General features: G+C 35.5%; 1 protein-coding gene across 2 annotated transcripts in view; it reads left to right on the plus strand.

Annotated features, from left to right (window-relative positions):
• Positions 1-21,787, plus strand: part of LOC150095403 (filamin-A-like) — a 640,838-nt gene that overhangs the window by 398,212 nt on the left and 220,839 nt on the right. For both annotated transcript variants that reach the window (XM_090410722.1, XM_090410723.1), the window contains 2 exons: positions 12,540-12,710; positions 20,220-20,349. In XM_090410722.1, coding sequence (XP_090266848.1) covers positions 12,540-12,710; positions 20,220-20,349 — 301 coding nt within the window. The remainder of the gene's footprint in view (positions 1-12,539; positions 12,711-20,219; positions 20,350-21,787) is intronic.

The raw sequence follows: 21,787 nt of genomic DNA on the forward strand, positions 1-21,787 counted from the left end.
TATGCTGTTTGTGCTGGGGATGAGCAAGGGATTTTTATTTTTTAACTATTTGTATTAATTTCATATATATTTTTATTTTTTTACCTAGTCTTGGAAACCCTGTTCTTGAGATAATCATGGAACTTTTTCAAGCCACTTCAGGCCTCCAATATGCTGGCATACTTTGCTGAGTGGTTGGTTTATCTACTCTTCAACCAACAGGCTGAAGGTTTAAATCCTCTTCTGGGCATGAATATTTGTGATTATCTTTAGGTGGGAGATGAATTTTTGTCATCCAGTGTGAGATGTAATATATAGGACAGTGATGTTTTTGGAAACTAAAGGGTGTGTTTGTTTGTTCTCCAATTAGCAATCCCTGAATTTTTGCCATACAAGTTTTTATTGCTGAGGAGTTTAGATGATATGCCCAGTAAAAGTGGAAAAATCGGAAAATGGTTTATCACCATGTTAGTGCATGGTGATACACCATTTTCTTGAATAGAGAGAAAGATGTAGCAAGTGTTTTTATGGATAAAGAAATAAAAATTTACTTGACAAGAAATTATATTCTTGATTTCATTCTTATTTTACAGTGCAATCAAACAAAAGTTTGCATTATAGCTAGTTTGCTTTTATATAGAGGTAGTTGCCATTGTGCTAAATTGTCTTGACACAGCTCACTTGCTTCTTGGGCATGTGTAATGGCATGCATTACACATAATAATCACAGTGCCTCTCGCTACCCAAACTGATTTCATATGTTACTAGTGATCTTATTAGTCGAAGCAAAAAAAGTGAACTAATCTCATTGACAGAAGTCATATTCCCATATACAAGCAGAAAAATGATATGATCATATTATTTACAATATTCCAGATTCAATATGCAAGTAAAAAAATTTTCACTAGAAAGAAAATAAATTATATTTGAAAAATTAAGTTCTTGTTTTCATCTTTATTTTACACAATCAAGAGTAAACAAAAGTTTGAATGGGAAGTATCTTTACAACTAGGCTACTTGTATATAGAGGCATTTGACTTCATATCAGATTACTGCATTATCCTCAGCTAGACCACAAGCCAGTCTGGACTTTGACTTTTCCATTGTGCATGGTATTATGTGTGCCTGAGAAGTGAGCATGCTGTGCTTTATAATTTGCTGGGAGACAATGTCATGTCAGCTGACTCTGCATACAAGTTGCTTAGTCATGAAGATTATGAGTAAACAACTTTTGTTTGTTCATAATTTGGTAAAATAAGGATGAAAACAAGAATATAATCTAGAAATACAATTTTATTAATACAGACCAGTTTACAATAAAAACATTTATTAAAACCTACCAGTTTCGCCAGCAAACTGTCTGGCTTTTTCAAGGCGTTACGGAGATATGAAAGCTAGTAAATGCAAATTAAAAGGAACATAAAAAAACGTTGTAAACCAAACTAGTAGCTATGGTTACACGTTTCGCGTGACAAAGATGGCTTATTGTTCTTATTCATTATCACGCATGCATGTTTGTTGTAGACTTGTAATGTGATTACTGGCTAGCTGTAGTTCAGATTGATTGAGAGAGAGAGGATCAAGTTTTTCCACGAACTGTTTAGAATTGCACCCTGATTTCTGTTGAGGTTTCCGCTGGTTATTAATACTATTGTGGCTTCCTTAAATACACGATGCCTGTAGTCGTCATCGAGATATGGCATGGAGCTGTTTTGCCAATCTATCGTGTGGTTAGACATGCAGAAATGATGTGCTAAGCCAGAAGAGATGCTTCTGTTGTGGTTTACATCAGCGCTTCCTAAACTGTGCGCCGCGGCTCCCCTGGGGGCCATAGGTTTTGTTGAGGGGGGTCGTGAAATGATGAAAACAAATTTAAAATCTTTTAAGACTAAGTAGATTTTTTTTAATCTTAAAAGAAACGTATTTCATTTTTATTTATTTTTTGTTATTTTTTATATTTTAATGGAAAAAATCGCACATCGGTGCTGGTTCACAAATTTTGCTTCCTGCGTATTTCGGCGCTTAATGAATATTAGTAAATATATGCTTATTGATATAAGTTTTAATTCAAAGGTATTGATAAGAAGCACAAAAAAGATTACGAACGCAAAATCTTGAATATAAATACAATAAATATTATAATGATATATGTCTGTATTACGATTTTTTTTCAATGGGGGGCCGTGGAATAATTTAAATTTTCCAAAGGGGGCCTTGGCATCCATAAGTTTGGGAAGCACTGGTTTACATCACCAACATGTTTTTTTTTGTCTAATTTCTAAACTTCGTGAAGTTTGTCCGATGTGATGGTTTGAAGTATAATGAAGAATAAACTTCACGAAGTTTAGAAATTTGACAAAAAGAACATGTTGGTGATGCAAACCACAACAGAAGCATCTCTTCCGGCTTAGCACATCATTTCTGCACGTCTAATCACACGATAGATTAATCACACGATAGATTGGCAAAACAGCTCCATGCCATATCTTGATGACGACTACAGGCATCACGTATTTAAGGAAGCCACAATAGTATTAATAACCGGCGGAAACCTCAACAGAAATCAGGGTGCAATTCTAAACAGTTCGTGGAAAAACTTGATCCTCTCTCTCAATCAATCTGAACTACAGCTAGCCAGTAATCACATTACAAGTCTACAACAAACACGCATGTGTGATGATGAATAAGAACAATAAGTCATCTCTGTCACGCGAAATGTGTAACCATAGCTACTAGTTTGGTTTACAACGTTTTTTATGTTCCTTTTAATTTCCGTTTACTAGCTTTCATATCTCTGTAACGCCTTGAAAAAGCCAGACAGTTTGCTGGCGAAACTGGTAGGTTCTAATAAATGTTTTTATTGTAAACTGGTCTGCATTAATAAAATTGTATTTCTATTATAAAACTACCAAAAATGTATAATTTAAGGAAAAGTATACATGTTAGTATAATTTTCATTATTTCAAATATTTTCAGTGTTGGTTTTACTACTTGTGCAAATATATCTTTAATCTTTCCCCAATCTCCACTAGATGTTTTTTTCCCCAACTAATTATATGTTGTCTGGGCTTCTGTGGAGTCACAGCACTTATTGTGAGAAAGCTTTACTTTACACCCTAATTTGCTCCTCAATTCTCTGCTCACTGCGTTTTTTTTATACAGGCTTCCTCTCAGCAAATTAATTTGCTGGGAGGAAGCCTGTATAAAAAAAAAAAAAAAACAGTGTTCATAACCATCTATGCAGTGTTCATAACCATCATAATCATCTAACCAGTGTTCATAACCATCTCTATAGTACTGATAGTTATTGTACTCCTCTCAGGGTTCTCTCCAGTGTTTTATATTCTTCAAAATTTAGGGTATCCAAATCTCTTTATAGCTGCCAAAATGCAATCTGAGCAATTCGTATGTTTTTTTAACTCTTACTAATGAAAGATAAACCTATAGTATTCTTGTAGTGTAGGTAGGCTAAGATTTTTTATTTTTATTAATTTTATATATTACAGTAGTTCCCCCCCCAACCCCCATCCCATCCACTAGGGATACGTTCCAAGACTCTGTGCAGATACTTGAAACTGCAGATAGTACTGAAACCCTATATATACAGTCGGATCTCTTTTTATGCGGTAGATATGTTCCACAGAAAACCGCATATAAAAAATCGCACAAAAAAGGCCTAACTTACGTTGAAAAATTAGGGATACGTTCCATAAATTTTTAAAACCGCATAAAACCGAAGCAATGAATTAAAATAAACCTAAAATCGCATTAAAAAAGTTTATGAAAATTCAGGAAAATAAGAATACCTAAGTTTGTTTTAAAGTTTTATTCATTTAATTTTATTGAAAAGTAACTTTTTTTTTTGTCATCAGAATTATCATTGCTATTAGACAATATTCGGCAACGTTTGAGAACTGGTGCAAAATCCCTTTCATCAACAGAAGAGATGGTCAGCGCATCAAATCTGTATGGTAAAGACAATGGTTCTTCACAAACAGAATTAGCTTCACCCTCGTCCTGGGCTGATTTTCTTCTTCTGACAATGTAATCAGTGATTAAACTTCGATGATTATTTCACTAATTTTTTATACAGTTTTGATATCAGACATACAGTTCTTCAGATCACATTGGAATTTAAAGGCTTGTTCAGAATTTGTGTCATTAACAAGAAAATGATTTTCCAATTTATTGCACAGTTCAAGACCTTCTCGAATTATATTTGCAGTGAGAGGAACAGGTTTTTCTTCCACTTCACTGGCATTTTCTGGGTCTTCGACAATAGGTAAAGTTAACCGATATTCCAATAATATCATCGTCACTTAAGGCATTATCCACAAGCAATTCGTCTACATCGTTCTGGCTAAACGTATCAAAACCTTCTCCACCAATTTCATGTGCCAATGTAATGAATTCATCTGATAATGTAGATGTTTGCATGGTTGCACTGTTTGCAATACATCCAGGCCAAGCTGCTTTCCAGCAAGCATTTAAAATTTGTGGTCTTATTTCAGGGATAGCAGATGCAACATGATTTTGGCAGTCCAAAATAGAAAAGTTTTTCCAAACGTCAGTTACTGTTAACGATTCATTTTCTAGTTTAGTTTATCCAATATAAAATTAAAAGTGCTTAACATAATATTTTTTAAAAGTAGCAATTGTGCCTTGATCTAATGGCTGAATAATGCTTGTTTTATTGGGTGGAAAAAACACATCCTGCACATTTGGATGTTCTAAATGTGGATGAATTGGTACATTTTCAACAATTAATAAAACTTTAAAATCATCAACAGAAGAGATAGTCAGCGCATCAAATCCGTATGGTAAAGACAATGGTTCTTCACAAACAGAATTAGCTTCACCCTCGTCCTGGGCTGATTTTCTTCTTCTGACAATGTAATCAGTGATTAAACTTCATATGTTTCCACTTCTGGTACAAAGCAATTATTGAACCATTCAGTAAATACAGCAGTTGTTACCCAGGCCTTTGTATTAGCCATCCAATGTACCAGCAGCTGTTTTAGATCTTTGCCTTTTAGAGCACTTGCTCTTAGAAATCAATTTACTAGGAGGGGTTTCAACATTCGATCTCCTGATTATTGCTACAAAATAACAACGTTACTTGATCTTTGCTTGCTTTAAACCCACTTGCTTTTTTCTCAGACTTTGCGATGTAAGTTCGACTAGGCATTTTCTTCCAAAACAATCCTGTTTCGTCAGCTCCTCAATTCTTTGCTCACTGCTTTTTTTATACAGCATTAAACATTTGATCGGGACAATATCCACCTTCTTCAATGATTTTGGCTAACTTCTCTTGAAAATTTTTGGCTGCTTTTTCATCTGCTGCTGCAACCTCACCTGTAATCTTCACGTTATGAAGTGCATTCCTTTTTAAAAACCCGGTTAACCATCCTTTGCTAGCCGAAAATTCTTTATCAACCTGGGAGGCAGAAGTAGATGGCTCCAGTTGCTTCATCTGTTCATAAAACCGAAGAGCTTTTTGTTTAATTAAATAACCACTTATAGGAATTCTTCTTTGATTTAATTCTTCAATCCAAATTACAAGCGCTCGTTCTGTGTTTTCTAATAAAGCATCTTTTGAGTTCGAATAATTTGGCACTTCGTTTTGTGCCAGAAATGACAGATTTTCTTATTGTGACTTCACTGTTTTTAATTGCTCTTATAATATATTTGCCTAAATTGAAATGTTTACCAATCGCTGTAGATCCCTCTCCTTTTGCTAAGCAATCTAAAATTGCAATTTTAATTTCCAAAGAAATTGCTTTTCTTTGGTGCTTTTTTTCTCCATTGGGCCAAATTAAATCTTTAAAATAACAATTAGCAAAATTTAGACTTTTGATAATAAAAAGAAAAACACTTATTCACATGCAAAATTAAACTTCACGAACACTCACTTCTTACACATTATCATGTTATTCCAGAATGTGCTGCAACACGCTGTTTATTATGTGCAACGGCAATGAATGAATTGGTCAACAACACGCTTAATCAGTTCTTTATAGGTAAAATTTTCCAACTGTTATACAAGCAAAATAGTTAACCACTTTAAAAACTACAATGATCATGAAAGAGAAGTTAATTTTCCGCCTTGTAATAATAAACAGCTCATCCCACAATATGGATTGATTACTCCAGGGTTTCCCAACTGTGTTCTGCGGAAGGTGAATAAATGTCCATGAGAAGTTCTCCTGGAATTTGTCATTTTAGTTTTCTAAGCATTTTTCATGAATAAATATATTATAGTGAAAATATTCTGAGGAGAATAACATTCTTGAATATGTCAAAGCTCAGACCCAGAATGTTTAAATAACATCTGTGTAGCAAATGTTAGTGAGCAAGCCGTGTATTTTTAAATGTGGAAGTATTCATGAATTATTGTTAATTTTCACACATCGAAATCTTTCAACAATCGGGAAAGAGAATACCGCTGTTTATGACCGATCATAAAAATTGCCTCAAGCCGATTACAACAATGGGCGGTGTATCCTCTGTTCTCAAAACTGAACGAAATAACATCTGTGTTGCAAATGTTATTTCAACACAAATGTTATTTGTGTTGAAATAACATTTCAACAAAAATAACAATTTAGATATGCCAAAGGAAGTATCTAAATTGATACTTCCTTTGGCATATCTATCGGCAAGGAAGTATAAAGAAAATTTTTCTCACTGAAATTGAAGATCAAGGTAGTCTGTATCTTGTTCTCAGATATCTAGTAATACTGAATACTTTCTTCACAAGTTCGTATTGTAGGGTGAAAGTGTTTGTTTCGAAACTGTAGTGCTGTGATTTTTTAAAAGTAATAGGCCTACAGATTTAAATTTTAATATGAATAAGAGACAAGAGACTTTGTTTACTTTTGGTGTTAAGAAATCTCTTATTGAAAGTGTTTGGGATGCAACAGATAGTGATTCCTCCACCTCCAGCCTACAAAACAATCTCCTGGATGTACAAAGGGAGGGGAAAACTATCAGCACACAGGAGAAAAAGTCTGCATTCATTCGTAAGTACTTATAATATTATAAATTTTTGGTGATCAGAATGGGATATGTCAATGAAAATCAGCACAAATTAATTAAATAATATTTGTTTAATTGATGTTTAATTAATTATTAAATAATAACTCAGCTAAATTCACAATTAATTAATATATTACAAAATAACCAAGGTGTTCCACAAAAATTTCAGGATTTGTGAAGTGTTCCGTCGTAGGAAAAGTTTGGGAAACACTGGATTACCCTATTATCGGAATGGGTTCTCCTTCTGTTGACATATGCAGAAATGTTGAAAGGTCTCGTATCTGTGGGCGTACTATACCACATCCCTTTCAAATTCGCATAAAAAGAGACTCGAGTGTACTATGTTTTTTCCTATAGATACCTATGATAAAGTTTAATTTATAAATTAGGCTCAGTAAGATATTAACCACAATAACTAATAATAAAATAGAACAATCATATCAGCATACTGTAATAAAACTTATCTGAATGTGAATGGAATCTTAGCAACCTCAGCATACATTTTCTTTATTTCTTTCTTTATTATTTTATGAAGTCAATAACTTTCACTTTTATCACTTAAAAGGAAGCACTTTACGGTTCCTTGGCATATCCAAATTGTCAGCATCACCACTCTTGCAATTTGGGGCCATTATCAAGTAAAATAAGGGTTATTTGAACAAAAGCACTGTGATACCATGACAGTCGCTCTGATGATTGAGAAGTACTCAGAACAGCACAAAAATTTAGGAATTGTTTATTTCTGGAATTTTCCATTTAATCTTTTTAGACAGCTGGACAGCTACCGAGTGACTAACAGATAGGTAGCATTTACGGTACAGTGTGGATAAACTGGACAAAGGGGTGATTCACGTCCCAGGTGGGATGATGCAAGATTTCATCACATTACTCAGTGTAATTTAAAACTTATAAATTGTTTATTACTAAAAGAAAGAGCCATAAGGCTTCATTTTGGCAATGTAAAATTACACATGCAAAGTGAATACTAGATCCAACATTATTTCAAAGCTGAATGATTGTAGAAATTATGAAAGTTTCGTAAGTTGGCCTGAGGGCTTACGAAAATGCAATCCTCGACATCCCTGAGTTGAAGTGCCGAGAGGCCTCTGAACTAACTTAGGTAGTGCAAGCTAAGGCAACTTGGGGATGCCAAGGATTGTATTTTCGTAAACTCTCAGGTCAGCTATGAAACTTACATAGTTTCTGCAACATTTGGCTTTGAAATAACATTTGCATCTAGTATCCACTTTGCCAATGCAATTATAAATTGTTTATTTCTGGAATTTTCCACTTAATATTTACGGACTGGAGTTCATTGCGGATAACTGAAACCACGGATAGCGAATCCGTGATAAGGGGGAGGCTATGGTATTTATATTTATTTATTATTTTTTTTTATAGTCCAAAGATCCTGATCTTAGAGACCAAACATGAAACTTTTCCAAGCCACTTCAAGCTTCTGGTAAGTTGGAGGTGTCCTCTTGTCGTGTGATTTTCATCTCCCACCTAAAGACAGTTACAAACATCTGTGCCCACAGAAGGATTCTAACCTGCAGCCTATTGATTGGAGAGCAGATACGCTAAACACTTAGCCATCTGGGCCAGCAAATAATCACTTTTAATTCATCCACATTCGTCTCATTGCACTAATCTGTTAGTGATCTTCAAAAGTCTTAAATTGTGTTTCCTTGTTCCCTAGGATGCAAAGAGCCTTTATGAGGGCTTTTCATCTGATAGTGAGTTGTCCGTGTCATACAGAGGTGGTGCCAGAATTTGGGATTTTCATCATGAAAACAAGCCAGAGAATATGCTATTAATAGACATAATTTGTCATAATTTCAACCAGTATATCTCCTCACTGTATATTAATGTACAGAAATATAACAGTTTGTTTTAAAAAATCCTTTTATTTTCTACTCAAGTAAAAGTTCAATATTTTCTTGTGTGTAGTTGGACACTGTTCCTTTTTTCCCTTTCCCAGGGGATAAGTCTTTACCTTCCTTTTTTTAGTGTTTGAAGGTTTCGCTGACAGTAAAACGCTTATGAAATGCAAATTGCTTATCTGTTTAAAGTGGAGACATTATAGGTCAGATTTTGTTTATTTCTGGAACCAACTATCTTCAACTTTTTTTTTATGTTGGGCCCATATACAAGAGGTTGGCTGGTCAACTTATAGTATGTTAGTACTGTATATGGGTAGTGGGTTGGGAAAGAAAAAACTTGTTTACATTTGATTTAAAAGCCTGTATGTTGTATTCCTTGGGAAGTACATCAGGGGGAAGACTGTTCCACAGTACACCAGTAGTGGGGATGGAGGAGGAAAAGAAACGTGGGTTTCAAAGTATACTGTGAAAAGATGTTGAGCAAACTAGTTTTTTGGAAGCTGAGGATGCAATGGTTGTGATGTGTTTATGCCAGGAGAGGCTTGATGTCAGGGTAATTCCGAGAAGAGAAATCTCATCTTGTCTGGGAATTTGAGCGTTATCAAAAATAATGCTGGGGGAAAATGGTTCTTTTTTGTGAGAAATAAGACAGAACTGGGTTTTGCTAGCATTGAAGTTGACGAGGTTATCTGAGCCCCGTTGGATGATGGCTTGGAGGTCAGAATTAAGGGCAGTGGTGGTTGATGCTCTCTGTGTTGAAGTGAGTTGTGTAGAGTAGGGTTTGTCAAATGAAAGGGAGGAGTGCAATGTGCTGTCATCTGCAAAACTTTGGATTCGGTTGGAGGTCAACTGAAGTAGGTCTTTAATGTACAGAAGTAAGAGGGCGGTGAGAGAACTGAACCTTATGGGATCCAGAGCATTAGTTGGATGATGGGAGGATAGGGAGCAGTCTACCATCACACATAGTATGCATCCAGACAGGAAGCTGGAAATCCATCTGCAGAAGTCCTGAGACAGTCCAAATGATGGGAGTTTGCTTAGTAAGCCTTTGTGCCAGACTCGGTCAAAGGCTTTAGAGATGTCAAGTGCAACTACTTGGGATTCACCAAATTTATCCATGGCATTTGTCCAGTGATGGGTGATGTATGAGAATAGATCTCCTGTTGTCGGCATTGACAGAATTTGTACTGGTGGTCACTTAATAGCTGGGTACCTTCAAGATAGAATAGAAACTGAGAGTTGATGGTTTTCTCCATCACTTTGGATAGGACTGAAGTGAGTGAGATAGGGCGGTAGTTAGATGTCAATGATTTGTCAAGCTTTTTTAGGAATTGGTTGGATATAGGTCATTTTCCAGGCTTTGGTATATATACCAGTGGAGTAAGAGAGTATGTACAGATGGCATAGGATAGTAGTCAGTTCTGGTGCACAGATCTTCAGGATAATTGGAGGAATGCTATTAGTGCCAGGAGACTTTTTTGTGTCTAATTTAGACAACAGGTTTATCTCTTTTTGGCAAAAGGATACAGGAGGCATTGTATGTTGGGCAGTTGGAATGTCTGTTATGTGTGCATTAGAGGTGAAGTGTGAAGCCAGAAGGTTAGCTTTTTCTGTGGGTGATGTTGCAATTAAGCCATCTGGGTATGATAGAGGTGGGAATAGTGTAAGGAAAAAGTTACGACCAATTGCCTTGGTGAGAGACCAAGAAGCGTGGCTGCCATTTGGACAGGCTGCAAGCTTTCTGCTTTTTGTCTGTTCAAATTCTGTTTTAGAAGCATTGATAATTTTCTTCCATCTGTTTTGGGCTTCAGTATAGGCATTGAAGGAGGATGGGGTTCTTGATTTGAGCCAGTTGTGGTATGCCTGATTTTTCATTTGTACAGCCTTGGCACATCTTTTGGAGAACCAGGGATTGGATAGGGGGACAGCAGTTCAGAGTAGTGTGGGGAAGGTATGTTTTCATGCCAGTGAGGGTTATTTTGGTGATACGTTTGGTGCATATGTTTGGACTAGAAGACTCGAAACAGTAATCCAATCATGGAAATGAAGCATAGTAGTCTCGGAAACTCTCCCAATTGGTATTGTTATAATGCCAAACTACTCTTGTGTGGGAGTGACTGTGTAAGCATTGTTGCATGGAAGAGGAGACGTGATGTGAATTTATGACATGAATTACTTGACGTGAATTTATTTTTTCTTCACTTCTTTAATTGAAATGTGTATAAACTTAAAGCTGTTCAACTTGTTGCACTTTGTTATGGGCTCTTGCAGGTCTAAATCATATGACTGAAAAGTGGCACATTTTCAGTAATTATAGGCATAGTTTTGATGTTGCTGAAAGAAAAGAGATAGTAACCTTCTCTTTTCTTTCAGCAATAACCTTCTTAAATTTGACATATACTACTTTTACTTTCATAAATCACTTATTAAAATATTGTTTCAAATTATCTTAATTTCATTTAAAATAAAATTTTCTTTTATCTTAAAATATCTTAAAATTAAATTTTATTGAAAGCAAATATTAAAGTGATTTAAATTTATCTTAGTGGCATTTATCTTTTATGATGTAATATTCTCCATAATAAAATTCTGGTGGATTCATAAATCTTATAATTGATTCGACTGATGCTTTCTGTGTTGCAAGCCAAGAATTTTATTTATTATTATTATTATTATTATTACAGTCGACTCCAGGGAGTCCTTAGACTCATCGAGGGAGGCCCTAAACATCATGTCACACAACTATTCGGCATTCTCACAGTATCTATCATACCTTGCCTTGAACTCATTCACTGTCATAGCACCCACAACAGATTCTGGCAGCTTATTCCACTCATTCACCAAGTAAAAGTAAAGAACCCAGCTCTAATACCCTTGCTAACCACACTCTTTCCCAGCTTCCATAGATATCCCCTAGTTCTCCCACCACCAGTCCTATTCTCAAAAATATCCTCTGAATTAATCCTATAGAAACCCTTCAGAATTTGAATGTCTCAATCATATCTCCCCTCTTCTGCCTATCAACCAGTCCCTGCAACCCACAAATCTTCAACCTGTTTTCATAAGGTTCATTCCATAGACCTGCTATCTTCTTGGTCACTCGCCTCTGGATCCTCTCCACCTCCTCCCCATCCAGAAGAAACCTAGGTGACCAAATCTGGGCACAGCAGCCGAGATGAGGTCCTATCAAGGCTTGGTACAGAGGAACAATAACTTTTTCTCTGCTCATCAAAGTATTTTTCAACAACCAAGTGATTTGATGAGCTGATTTAGCCACTTTTGCAATATGCCCCCTAAACTTCATCTCCCTATCCACCAACACTTCCACGTCCCTGTCCTCATCAATCTCCTGGAGCACAGTTCCACCAATGTGGTATACTGCTGCTAATCTTTTCACCCCAAAATGCATAACCTTACATATTGTCACATTAAATTGACATCCATTCTCCTTAGCCCAGAACTCCAATCTATCCAAGTCGTCCTGCAAGATTTTGACATCTTCTGCATTCACTATTGCCCTAGTATAAGACTCCACCCTAGTATAAGAGTATGATGATATGATTTGCTAATATGTTGCTTCATGCTTTTTTTTTATACCACAAATATTTATTATAATACTTATATTTACTTCAATTTTAGGAAGCCCATTTAAAGTGCCAGTATCTGCTACTGTTGATGCATCCAAAGTAAAAGCTTATGGTCCTGGACTGGAACCTAATAATTGCCGTGAGAATGTGCCTCAGACATTCACTGTTGATGCTACTAAATCTGCTAAGGCTCCTTTAAATGTTGAAGTGTCATCAGAGAAAGGTGTGTATAGTGCTTCTTGATAACTGAGATTTGAATATGCATAATGGTTTGATGTTATGCTGTGTTCAGTTAGTTAATTTCACTAATTTTTAGTGAAATTTAATACTAAAAGTATATTTTCATTATTGTTATTCTTACTAGACTTCCATAGACAGTCTGCTCATTGTGGATTGTCTTGCTCAGTAAGTAATAACATGTCTATCATATTGCACTCATTTACATTATATTTGCATCACATTTTGGCAGTCCATTCCATCCTCTGTGTTAAGAAAAACTTTCACAACTTTCAAGAATGTTCTTTCATCCTTACTTTCTCTCTCTCTCTCTGCATATAATTTCTTTTGTACATTTAGGCTTAAGTGCTGGTTTAAGATCATTTTATGGTTTAATAGAATTAAACATGGGATTTAGTGGAACCAAGATTTTGTCTGTCACAGAGATGACATCAGGGATGCAATATAAGAATTGTAACAATGTACTCAAACAACTTGAAAATAAGTGGAAGAAGTTCTAATAAAAGCCTGAAGTTCTATGAGGCACCCTCTGCAGGTTCTGGTGGGCAGCCTTGGCTCTTGGAGTGGGAGGTCTATTGAATTAATGTTTCTCAGATATTTAGGCAGCTTCATACAACCATATTTTTTAAGATTTGATTTGTTTGTTTTTTAAAACTGTAGCTGATACCAAAAATAATAATAATAATAAAACTGTGCTTTACTGCAGGAAATATAAATGCAAAATTCTCCGGAATGTGCTGTGGATTTAAAAACCTAACCAAACCTTAAGATTTGGTAACATTAATTCTTACCACCCAATAGACAATTCTTCCAGCACCCATGCAGGATCTCCAACCCCCCCCTCCCCTTCTTCTTATGAGGCTTTAGGCCTCTGGATCTACTTTTCCCACTTATTTTTGTGTGGTTTGTGTGCTATTACAATATTTATATTGTATTCCTGATTTCTCTGTGATCGAGATGAAATACTGGAACCATTAAATCCTGTATGATTTTTTTTTTTTTGTATTTAGCTAGTAACACCATTACCAACTTAGTCACTACCATATCACCCTCTCCTTTACCAAGTTCTGTATTTCTCATTACTGTGGAAACCAGGTGACCAAATATGCACACAAACATGCTAGGTTGTTATGATAAGGTCTTGTGTGCAAGTACTACATCTTCCAACTTACCTGATTTCCTGTTGTTTTCTTATAGCAGCAACATGCTGCAGCCTTTACAACTCAGCAATGCGTCTGAATCTCATCTGTTAATCATCACCTGCATATCATGAATTTCATCTGCTTTAGGTGGCAGATAGTTTCATTGCCCAGTGTGAGACCACCAGTTTGCTTATTTGAATCTTAAAGTGGCTGGAATAGGTACTGTGTTAAGAGAAGTTTTCAGATTCTGACCATTACTCCAACCGTGACATGTTATGGATTTATAATCTTTGTTTTGCAGGTTTATCATAATTAAAATTATTAAAAAAAAAAGCCTTATGGAGCATAATTCAAACGTACATAATACAAAAACGCTTGTACTTAACATTTGAATCAAGAATACCACTCGCTTGTCCAAGCCAAGTTAAATTTTCTGAAAGGACTCGACATCATCGCTTTGTATAACTTTATTTAATTTTATTATCAGAAAGCAACTGAATAATCTTTGTCAAATGACATGAAATATTGTTAACAAGTGAATCAAATGATGGTGGTCCAAGAACTAATCCACTGTAGCATACCTCTACTTTATCATCATCATCAAATTCCTGACGTACCCTCAAGGGGTGTACAGGATATGATAGTACTACATGAAAAATTTAAATCATTACTAACTTCCTATCTACAATTTTCCTCCAAATCAGTCTATTACTTGTCAAGACTTCAATATTATCATTATCAGATCTTATATTTCTATCGTCTAAGGCACATTGTACCGTATCAATCCACCTATATCTTGGTCTTCCTCTGGGTTGTTTTCCTGCCAACCTGCAGAGAACACTTGTTTTGCTAATTTTTCCCTGCCCATTCTGTTTAAGTGACCATACCACCTGAGATTAGCTCTGCTAATGCATTCCTGGATGCTGACAATGTCAAGTTCTTTCCTAATATCCTCGTTTTTAATATGATATTGCCATTGATGCCATCTGTTCACGCCTCTAATCTTTCTCAGGACTCTCATATCTGCAGTCTTTGGTCAAGTGTTTTACTTCTGACCCAGCTCTCAGATCCATAAGTTAAAACTGGTTTGAACACTGTCTTGTATACAGCTAATTTAGTGTTCCGACTAATTTCTTTCTTATTCCACATGAATTTATTCAATTGACATCCTACCATACCAGCTTTGTTGATTCTGTTGTCTATTTCCATATTTAATTTACCATCTCAGTAAAAATCGTGCCTAAGTAGTTGAAATGTTTTACTTGTTCCACGGGTTCTCCATTCACAACACAGTTGACATTTTCAACAATTCTACCTATTTTCATTGTCTTTGTCTTTTTAATGCTGACTTTCATACCATATCTATTACAACAGATATGGTATGAAAGTCAGGGAATCTTGCAAACGTAGCAGATTTATTCAGAAGTATAACATCATCCGCATAAAGCAAAGAGCTGACATTAATATCTCCAGTTCTGATATCATGTTTAATACCACTTTCCTTCATAATGTGATCCATATAGATAATGAATAGCAGAGGGGATAATGTACATCCTTGTCTCACATCAGATTTAACATTAAACCACCTTCCGGTACTTCCTTCAATTCTAACTGCCGAATTACAACTCAATACTTAGTCTGTATTTGAGTTGTAATTCGGCAGTTGTAATTCTAACTGCCGAATTACAACTCAAATACAGACTAAGTATTGCTTGATATAATGCCCCATTGACACCATATAACTGTAGTGTATTGAATAGCTTCTCTCTTGGCACCTTGTCATATGCCTTTTCCAGATCGACAAAACTTAAATACAGGTCTTTGTTATATTCCCATGCTTTCTCGACTATTTGTTGTAAAGTGAAGATGTTATCCTGACAGCCTCTGTTTGGCCTGAATCCAGCTTGTTCTTCACCAAGCTTTTCTTCCACAATTCTTCACAACTGTTTCTCAAGTATACTTGCATAGATCTTGCCAGGAAGGAACACTCAGTAGGGAAATACCTCTGTAATTCTCACATTCAGTTTTATTTCCCTTTTTATATATGGGTGCTATTAGAGTTCTACTCCAATCATCAGAAATTCATCCCTCTGTCCAGGCTTTCTGAACTATGCAGTGCAGCCACCGTAAGACTTTTATACCACCATACTTCAGCATTTCTGGTCGAATATCATCTACTCCTGCTGCCTTTCCACATTTCAAGCCTTTGATGGTTTTTTCTACTTCAAGTATAGATATGTATTCCTGAGCGTATGCCTGTTGAGTGTTTTTTACCACTGTGCTATCATCGCTTGTTTCATTTAGCAATTTCTCAAAGTAATTACTCCATACTTCAAGGATATCTTTTTCTCCCATTTTCATGTCATCTTTATCATCTCTAACTCCTTTTACAGTACTCTTTCCTCCATTTCTAAGCTTCTTCAACAACCTCCAGAATATTTTGCCACTTCTTGATATTCATTTTCTATGTTCTTGCCAAAGTCCTCCCATGACTGACTTTTGTTTAGCTAGTTTTACACAGAGTTTAGCTTTCTTACATTTGTCTCTGTATTCTCTAAGAGCACAAGCTGACTTATTTGCCAGGAACTCTTGATATGCTTTCTTCTTTTCCTTCATTGCCTCTTTAATTTCCTGTGTCCACCATGGATTTCTTCAAGGCTTGCAACTGAGTATCTCAAGTTTGGGTCCTGTTCTCAAACTCATTTTTTCTTCAATAATCTTTGTGTATTTTAGTCTACAGTTCACATCTGAGAGTACAGTTCGCATCTCAACTTTTATTCGCTGTAAAACATTTGTACATGTTATTCTTTTCAATATGAAATTCAATTTTATCCTGCTCAAGACTAAATAGTGATCACTTCCAATTTCAAATCCTCTGTACACTCTGGTGTCCTGCACCAGGGAGAAAACATCACTATCAACAATAACATAGTCAATGAGACTTTTCTTATTCCTTGCCTCTTCTCTCCATGTGAATTTGTGCACATTTTTATGTTGGAATATGGTGTTAGTAATAACCAGTCCATGTCCTGAGCAGAAATCCAACAGGTATTTGCCATTATTATTAGCTTTGTTCTTTTCTCTAAATTTTCCCAAAACATTTTTCTATGTCTGACAATCATTTCCTACTCTGCTATTCAGATCTCCAACAAGGACCAACTTTTCCTTTTTCATTGTGTCAGTTGCTTTTTCTAAAGCATCAAAAAATTCCTCCACTTCTCCCTTAGTAGACCCGTATGTGGGACCATAGGCACAAATAAGTCTCATTGTCCCATTGTCCATTCTGATATTTGCCGACATCACTCTACCTGAGACTGCCCTCCATTCAAGAAGATTAGCCTCGTATTTTGTGTTCAATACTATGGCTACTCCTTCTTTTCCTTAATTGTCATTTCCTGAATATAACATTTTGTATTTATTGCTCAGAAAGATCTCAGCAGTTTTTGTCTTTTTTGTTTCAGTCACCCCTATTATGTCGATCTGTTACTTATCTAATTCTTCAGCTAGCTCCATTTCTTTGCCATTCAGGCTTCTTTTGTTGATAGTACCGATCTTTAACTCTGGGGATGTTGAGTTGGGGTGTGTTTTAGGATTTGTTCCAGTAGTTGACTTTTCGTTGTTCGCCCTAGTTCCCTGGCGAAAACAATGGGGGCCTTGTTTAACCGGGCGACGCCCCAGCCGGCATGAAATTTTGTCATGTTGTACTATCATTTTTTATTTTGGTTTAACCAATAAGAATACAATTTGGTCGGTTAAATCCCAAATTGCCAACCCATCCTCATTCGTTCAGTATCCAGGTAGATAGCCAACAGGGTGCACCACGAGAAGGTGAGGATTGGACATTAGGTCAGAAGCCCTGGTTGGTTCTCTGCATTCCTTTAAAGGCTATGTGGAGGTCTCCTCTCAGTTATACAGCTTTGACCCTTAAGCACTCCTATGCCTCTACTTTATTATTATACTTATACTTTTTTTTCTCGCATCAGCCTCCATATACAACTTGAAGTTTGAAGAGTGTATAAGCCTCTACTGCCATTTTTTATTTGTGTTGTGCACATGCAAATATAAATGTATACAGTAATACTTGCATAGTGCAGTTTTCAACAGCATGGGTCTTAATATAGCATGGTTTATAATTTTTAATAATTAAAATTTTTTTTAAGAATAGTATGGTGCCATACTGCATTACCAACATTCTGACTTTACTATAACAGCACCATATTGATTTAGCATACTGCAGTAATGATGCTGTTGCTGCTGCAGCAAAATTTCCAATGATAAGTTAAAAAAAAAAGTGTTTGAAAAAGGAAGAAGGTGTCTTTATGAACTTATTTAGCAGAAAAGACAAAGTCACAACCAGGATATAAGATTTCAAAAGATTATTTGGCACTAGAGAGCCCTGAGATTTTCAGCTTGGTAACTAAATGAAAGCCTTTGCTTATTTACCAAACTGAAAATCCATGGGCCCTTAAGGGCTATGTTAAAAGTGCACTACCTGTAATACGGTGATCAAATAAGAATGCATAAGTGACATGACCAATGTTTGAAGAACAATTTACAACTTTTGTCCCACAGTTGAGCATTACTGCAAAAATAATGATATGGATTTTAAAATTTGTTGTTAATAGACAATGCACCATGGTATCCTATTGCTATTTCTGACTTGCATGAAAATGTTAGAATCCTTTTACTGCCACCCAACACATCGTTATTGTAGCCAATGGATCTGAGTGTCATTGCTATGTTTGAAATCACTTGAGGCAAACATTTTATCAAACCATGAAAGCAACAGCAACTACATGAAATGGGGCCATAATTTTGACAGATTTTTGAAACATTTTAATATCAGAAGTGCTGTGGAAAATATTGGTGAATCATGGTTTGAATTAACTTCTAACAATATGAGAGCTCTGTAGTGATGTTTTATCACATTATGAGAATGATTTCACTAGTTTTGAATCACAAAACTGTTTCTGAAGACATTGTGTAGACTGGGAAAGAACTTGGATTTGAAACTTAATTCTTACAATGTGCATGGATGCATTGACTTGCATTTAAATGACCTAGATGATGAAACGCTCATGGCGATCAATCAATTTATATGAAGAGGAGGATGATAAATTAGATGAAACTTGCTGAAGCACCTACAAAAGAATTCTCATTAAATGAGTTTTTGACTTTTATTGGAAAAATAGACTATGCTTCTGATTTTCTTATGGATGCAAATCCCAATATTGCATTAAGCATTAAATTTCAGCATGCATTGGAAAAATTCTGTTCAATGTTACAAAGATATGCATGTAGAGAAAATGAAGAAGAAACCTGTGCAGACTGTGTTGTTTAAATACAATTTTTCCAAATAAAAATTCATGTTCGGTTATCAACAATAAAAATCTTCACTATTTTTAATTTTAATCCTTTTTAATTTTTATCTGCACATTTATTATTATTTCTGGTGAGCTTGCAGTGAACAAATGATGCTTTTTTTTTTTTTTCACCAATACTGTCATTGTCTTGGAATGCATTACACTATAACATAATATTTTTAACAGTTCAGTTTTGCACAGCACAGAATATTTTTGGCATCTGTTAACCACTCTGTGCATCACATTACTGTATTTGTACTGTTCCTAATCATGATTATGCACACGTTTTATGGCATGTATGCTTGACACAACTTATGACCTTATACGATCAAGGCTTGTAATTAGGTGTTGGATGTTATTCATCTCTTTTTTTTTTTTTTTATGGTATCACAACAAAAAAATAAAATAAAATAAAAAGATATTAACTACCTTACATGTCACTGGATTTCATATTAATCAACTGTTTTGAATTTTATGAAAGTATGTTTATTATTGGGATTCACTGAGGACTTCTATACCATGATCACTACCAACTAGCAATTCACCAACTTACCTTAAAGATATCCTAACTACACCAACGCCGCCATCTACCCCCCCCCCCCATATTTTCACAGACAATTGCAAGCATCCATGCCCACAGCAGGATTCGAACCCACAGCCTTTTGGGTGGAGAGCAGATTTGCTAACCACTCAGCCAACCAGGTGGCCCAACTGACACTTTTATTCAAAATTACAAAAAGTAATGCTTTAGCTGTGGTCATGATAACCAAGTGTAGAACAAAGTACACTGACTATATTTTCACCATATTCGAATATATTTCAATTTATTAGAAAAATATAAGTGCTTCTGTAATTATTACAGCATTAATATAAAGAGATTTTTGTTAAAATGGTCATGTAATTCTAAGACATTCATTATATTATGTAGTTGTATTTAATGAAATTTTGTATTCTATTTTATAATAAAGAAATTTTATTTATGATTTTTAGGACCTGTACCACAGAAACCAGATATCAAAGACAATAAAAATGGTACATATGCTGTATCCTATATGCCTTCTCCAGAAGGCACCAATTGCAATGTCAAAGTAGCTTATGGCGGTAAAGACATTCCTGGAAGGTATGGATATTATCTTATTGATATTAATTACTGTGAGAAAATCCTTACGTTAGGGGGGGGGGAAAGTTCATAGTAAAAGCATAAATTTGAGTGCATAGATGAGTTTAACCCCCTTTTGGAACCGATGTTTACATCAGTTCCAAATGGAGAGAGAGAGAGTGAGTGCCATTATAGTTGATATTTTTCAGTTGATACCCTTGCTTCCCTATCAATATTATAGTTGATATTTTTCAGTTGATACCCTTGCTTCCCTGTCAATATCCATATCTAAAACTTTGATCAGAGTGGGGTAATGTGTACAAATTTGGTTACCTCTTTTATGTTGCAATGTGGATATTTTGTACAGTGGAAAGAGGGAATCTTTCCAAAATGAAAGTTGTGGAGAGATTCTACAACTTTCAAAATGTCAAGACTGAAACAAATTATTAGACAGGTACAGGAGTTAGAAAACGTTGAAGCCTTAATAAGGCATAGGAAGGATAAGAAAGTTAAGCAGCAGGACGATGAGAGTCGCAAACCACTGAAGCAGGTAAGATATTGAGTAACGATCAGGCAAGTAAAGTAAAGTAGAATATACAAACATGGATGTTTATTGTATGGCAATTCTCTCATAAAACATGACACTGACTGTGTTACTACAACTTTTCTGGGGGTCAAAACCAAAAATATAGCAAATGCAATTGAAAAACAAAGTAACAAACAACAAAAAAAGGCAATGTATTGTTGTAGGAAGAAATGATTTAACTAGCAATAAATACATCCTGGATCTGAAAGGATTGTGGGATGAAGTGAGGGTAAATATAAAGTAAAAATTGATGGTTTGTTGCCAGAAGATGCTAGTAAAGAATTAAAAAGGGCTATGACGCCGGCCTGGTTGGCCAAATGGATAGCGTATCCACTCTCCAGCCAAAAGGCTGTGGATTCTAATCCTGCCGTGGGCATGGATGTTTGTGATTGTCAGTGGAAATACCAGTGGTGGTCAGCAGTACAGGGCGTTGGTGTAGTTGCAGTCGGTTGGTGATTGAGTGGTAGATTGTAGAGCAGGTACCCTCCCTCAATGAGTCCTTGGACTCCTTGGAGGTGTCAAATAATAATAATGATGGCAAATGATTCAATATTATTAATAATTAGAAATTATTACTTCTATAACACGTTACTGCACACGTATTAAGATTCCATTGTAATCACATTGTAACATACACCCTAACTGTATGTTATTCCTAGTATTGTTTGAATTACTGTACTGAGGATGTCCCAAGATACTTGGGATGAAATATTTACTTATTAAAACTAATCATTGTGGTTATATATGTATTTTTAGTGATGAATGATTGTTGTAATAGATTTGGTGTGAAGGTCAGCAATAACAAGACAATGAAAATAGGTATTGAAAATGTCAACTGCATTGTGAATGGAGAACCTATAGAACAAGTAAAAC

The sequence above is a fragment of the Typopeltis vanoorti genome, chromosome 20 (genome assembly GCF_054136105.1).
Source record: "Typopeltis vanoorti isolate ZY-2024b chromosome 20, IOZ_Tvanoo_1.0, whole genome shotgun sequence".
NCBI lineage: Eukaryota > Metazoa > Arthropoda > Arachnida > Uropygi > Thelyphonidae > Typopeltis > Typopeltis vanoorti.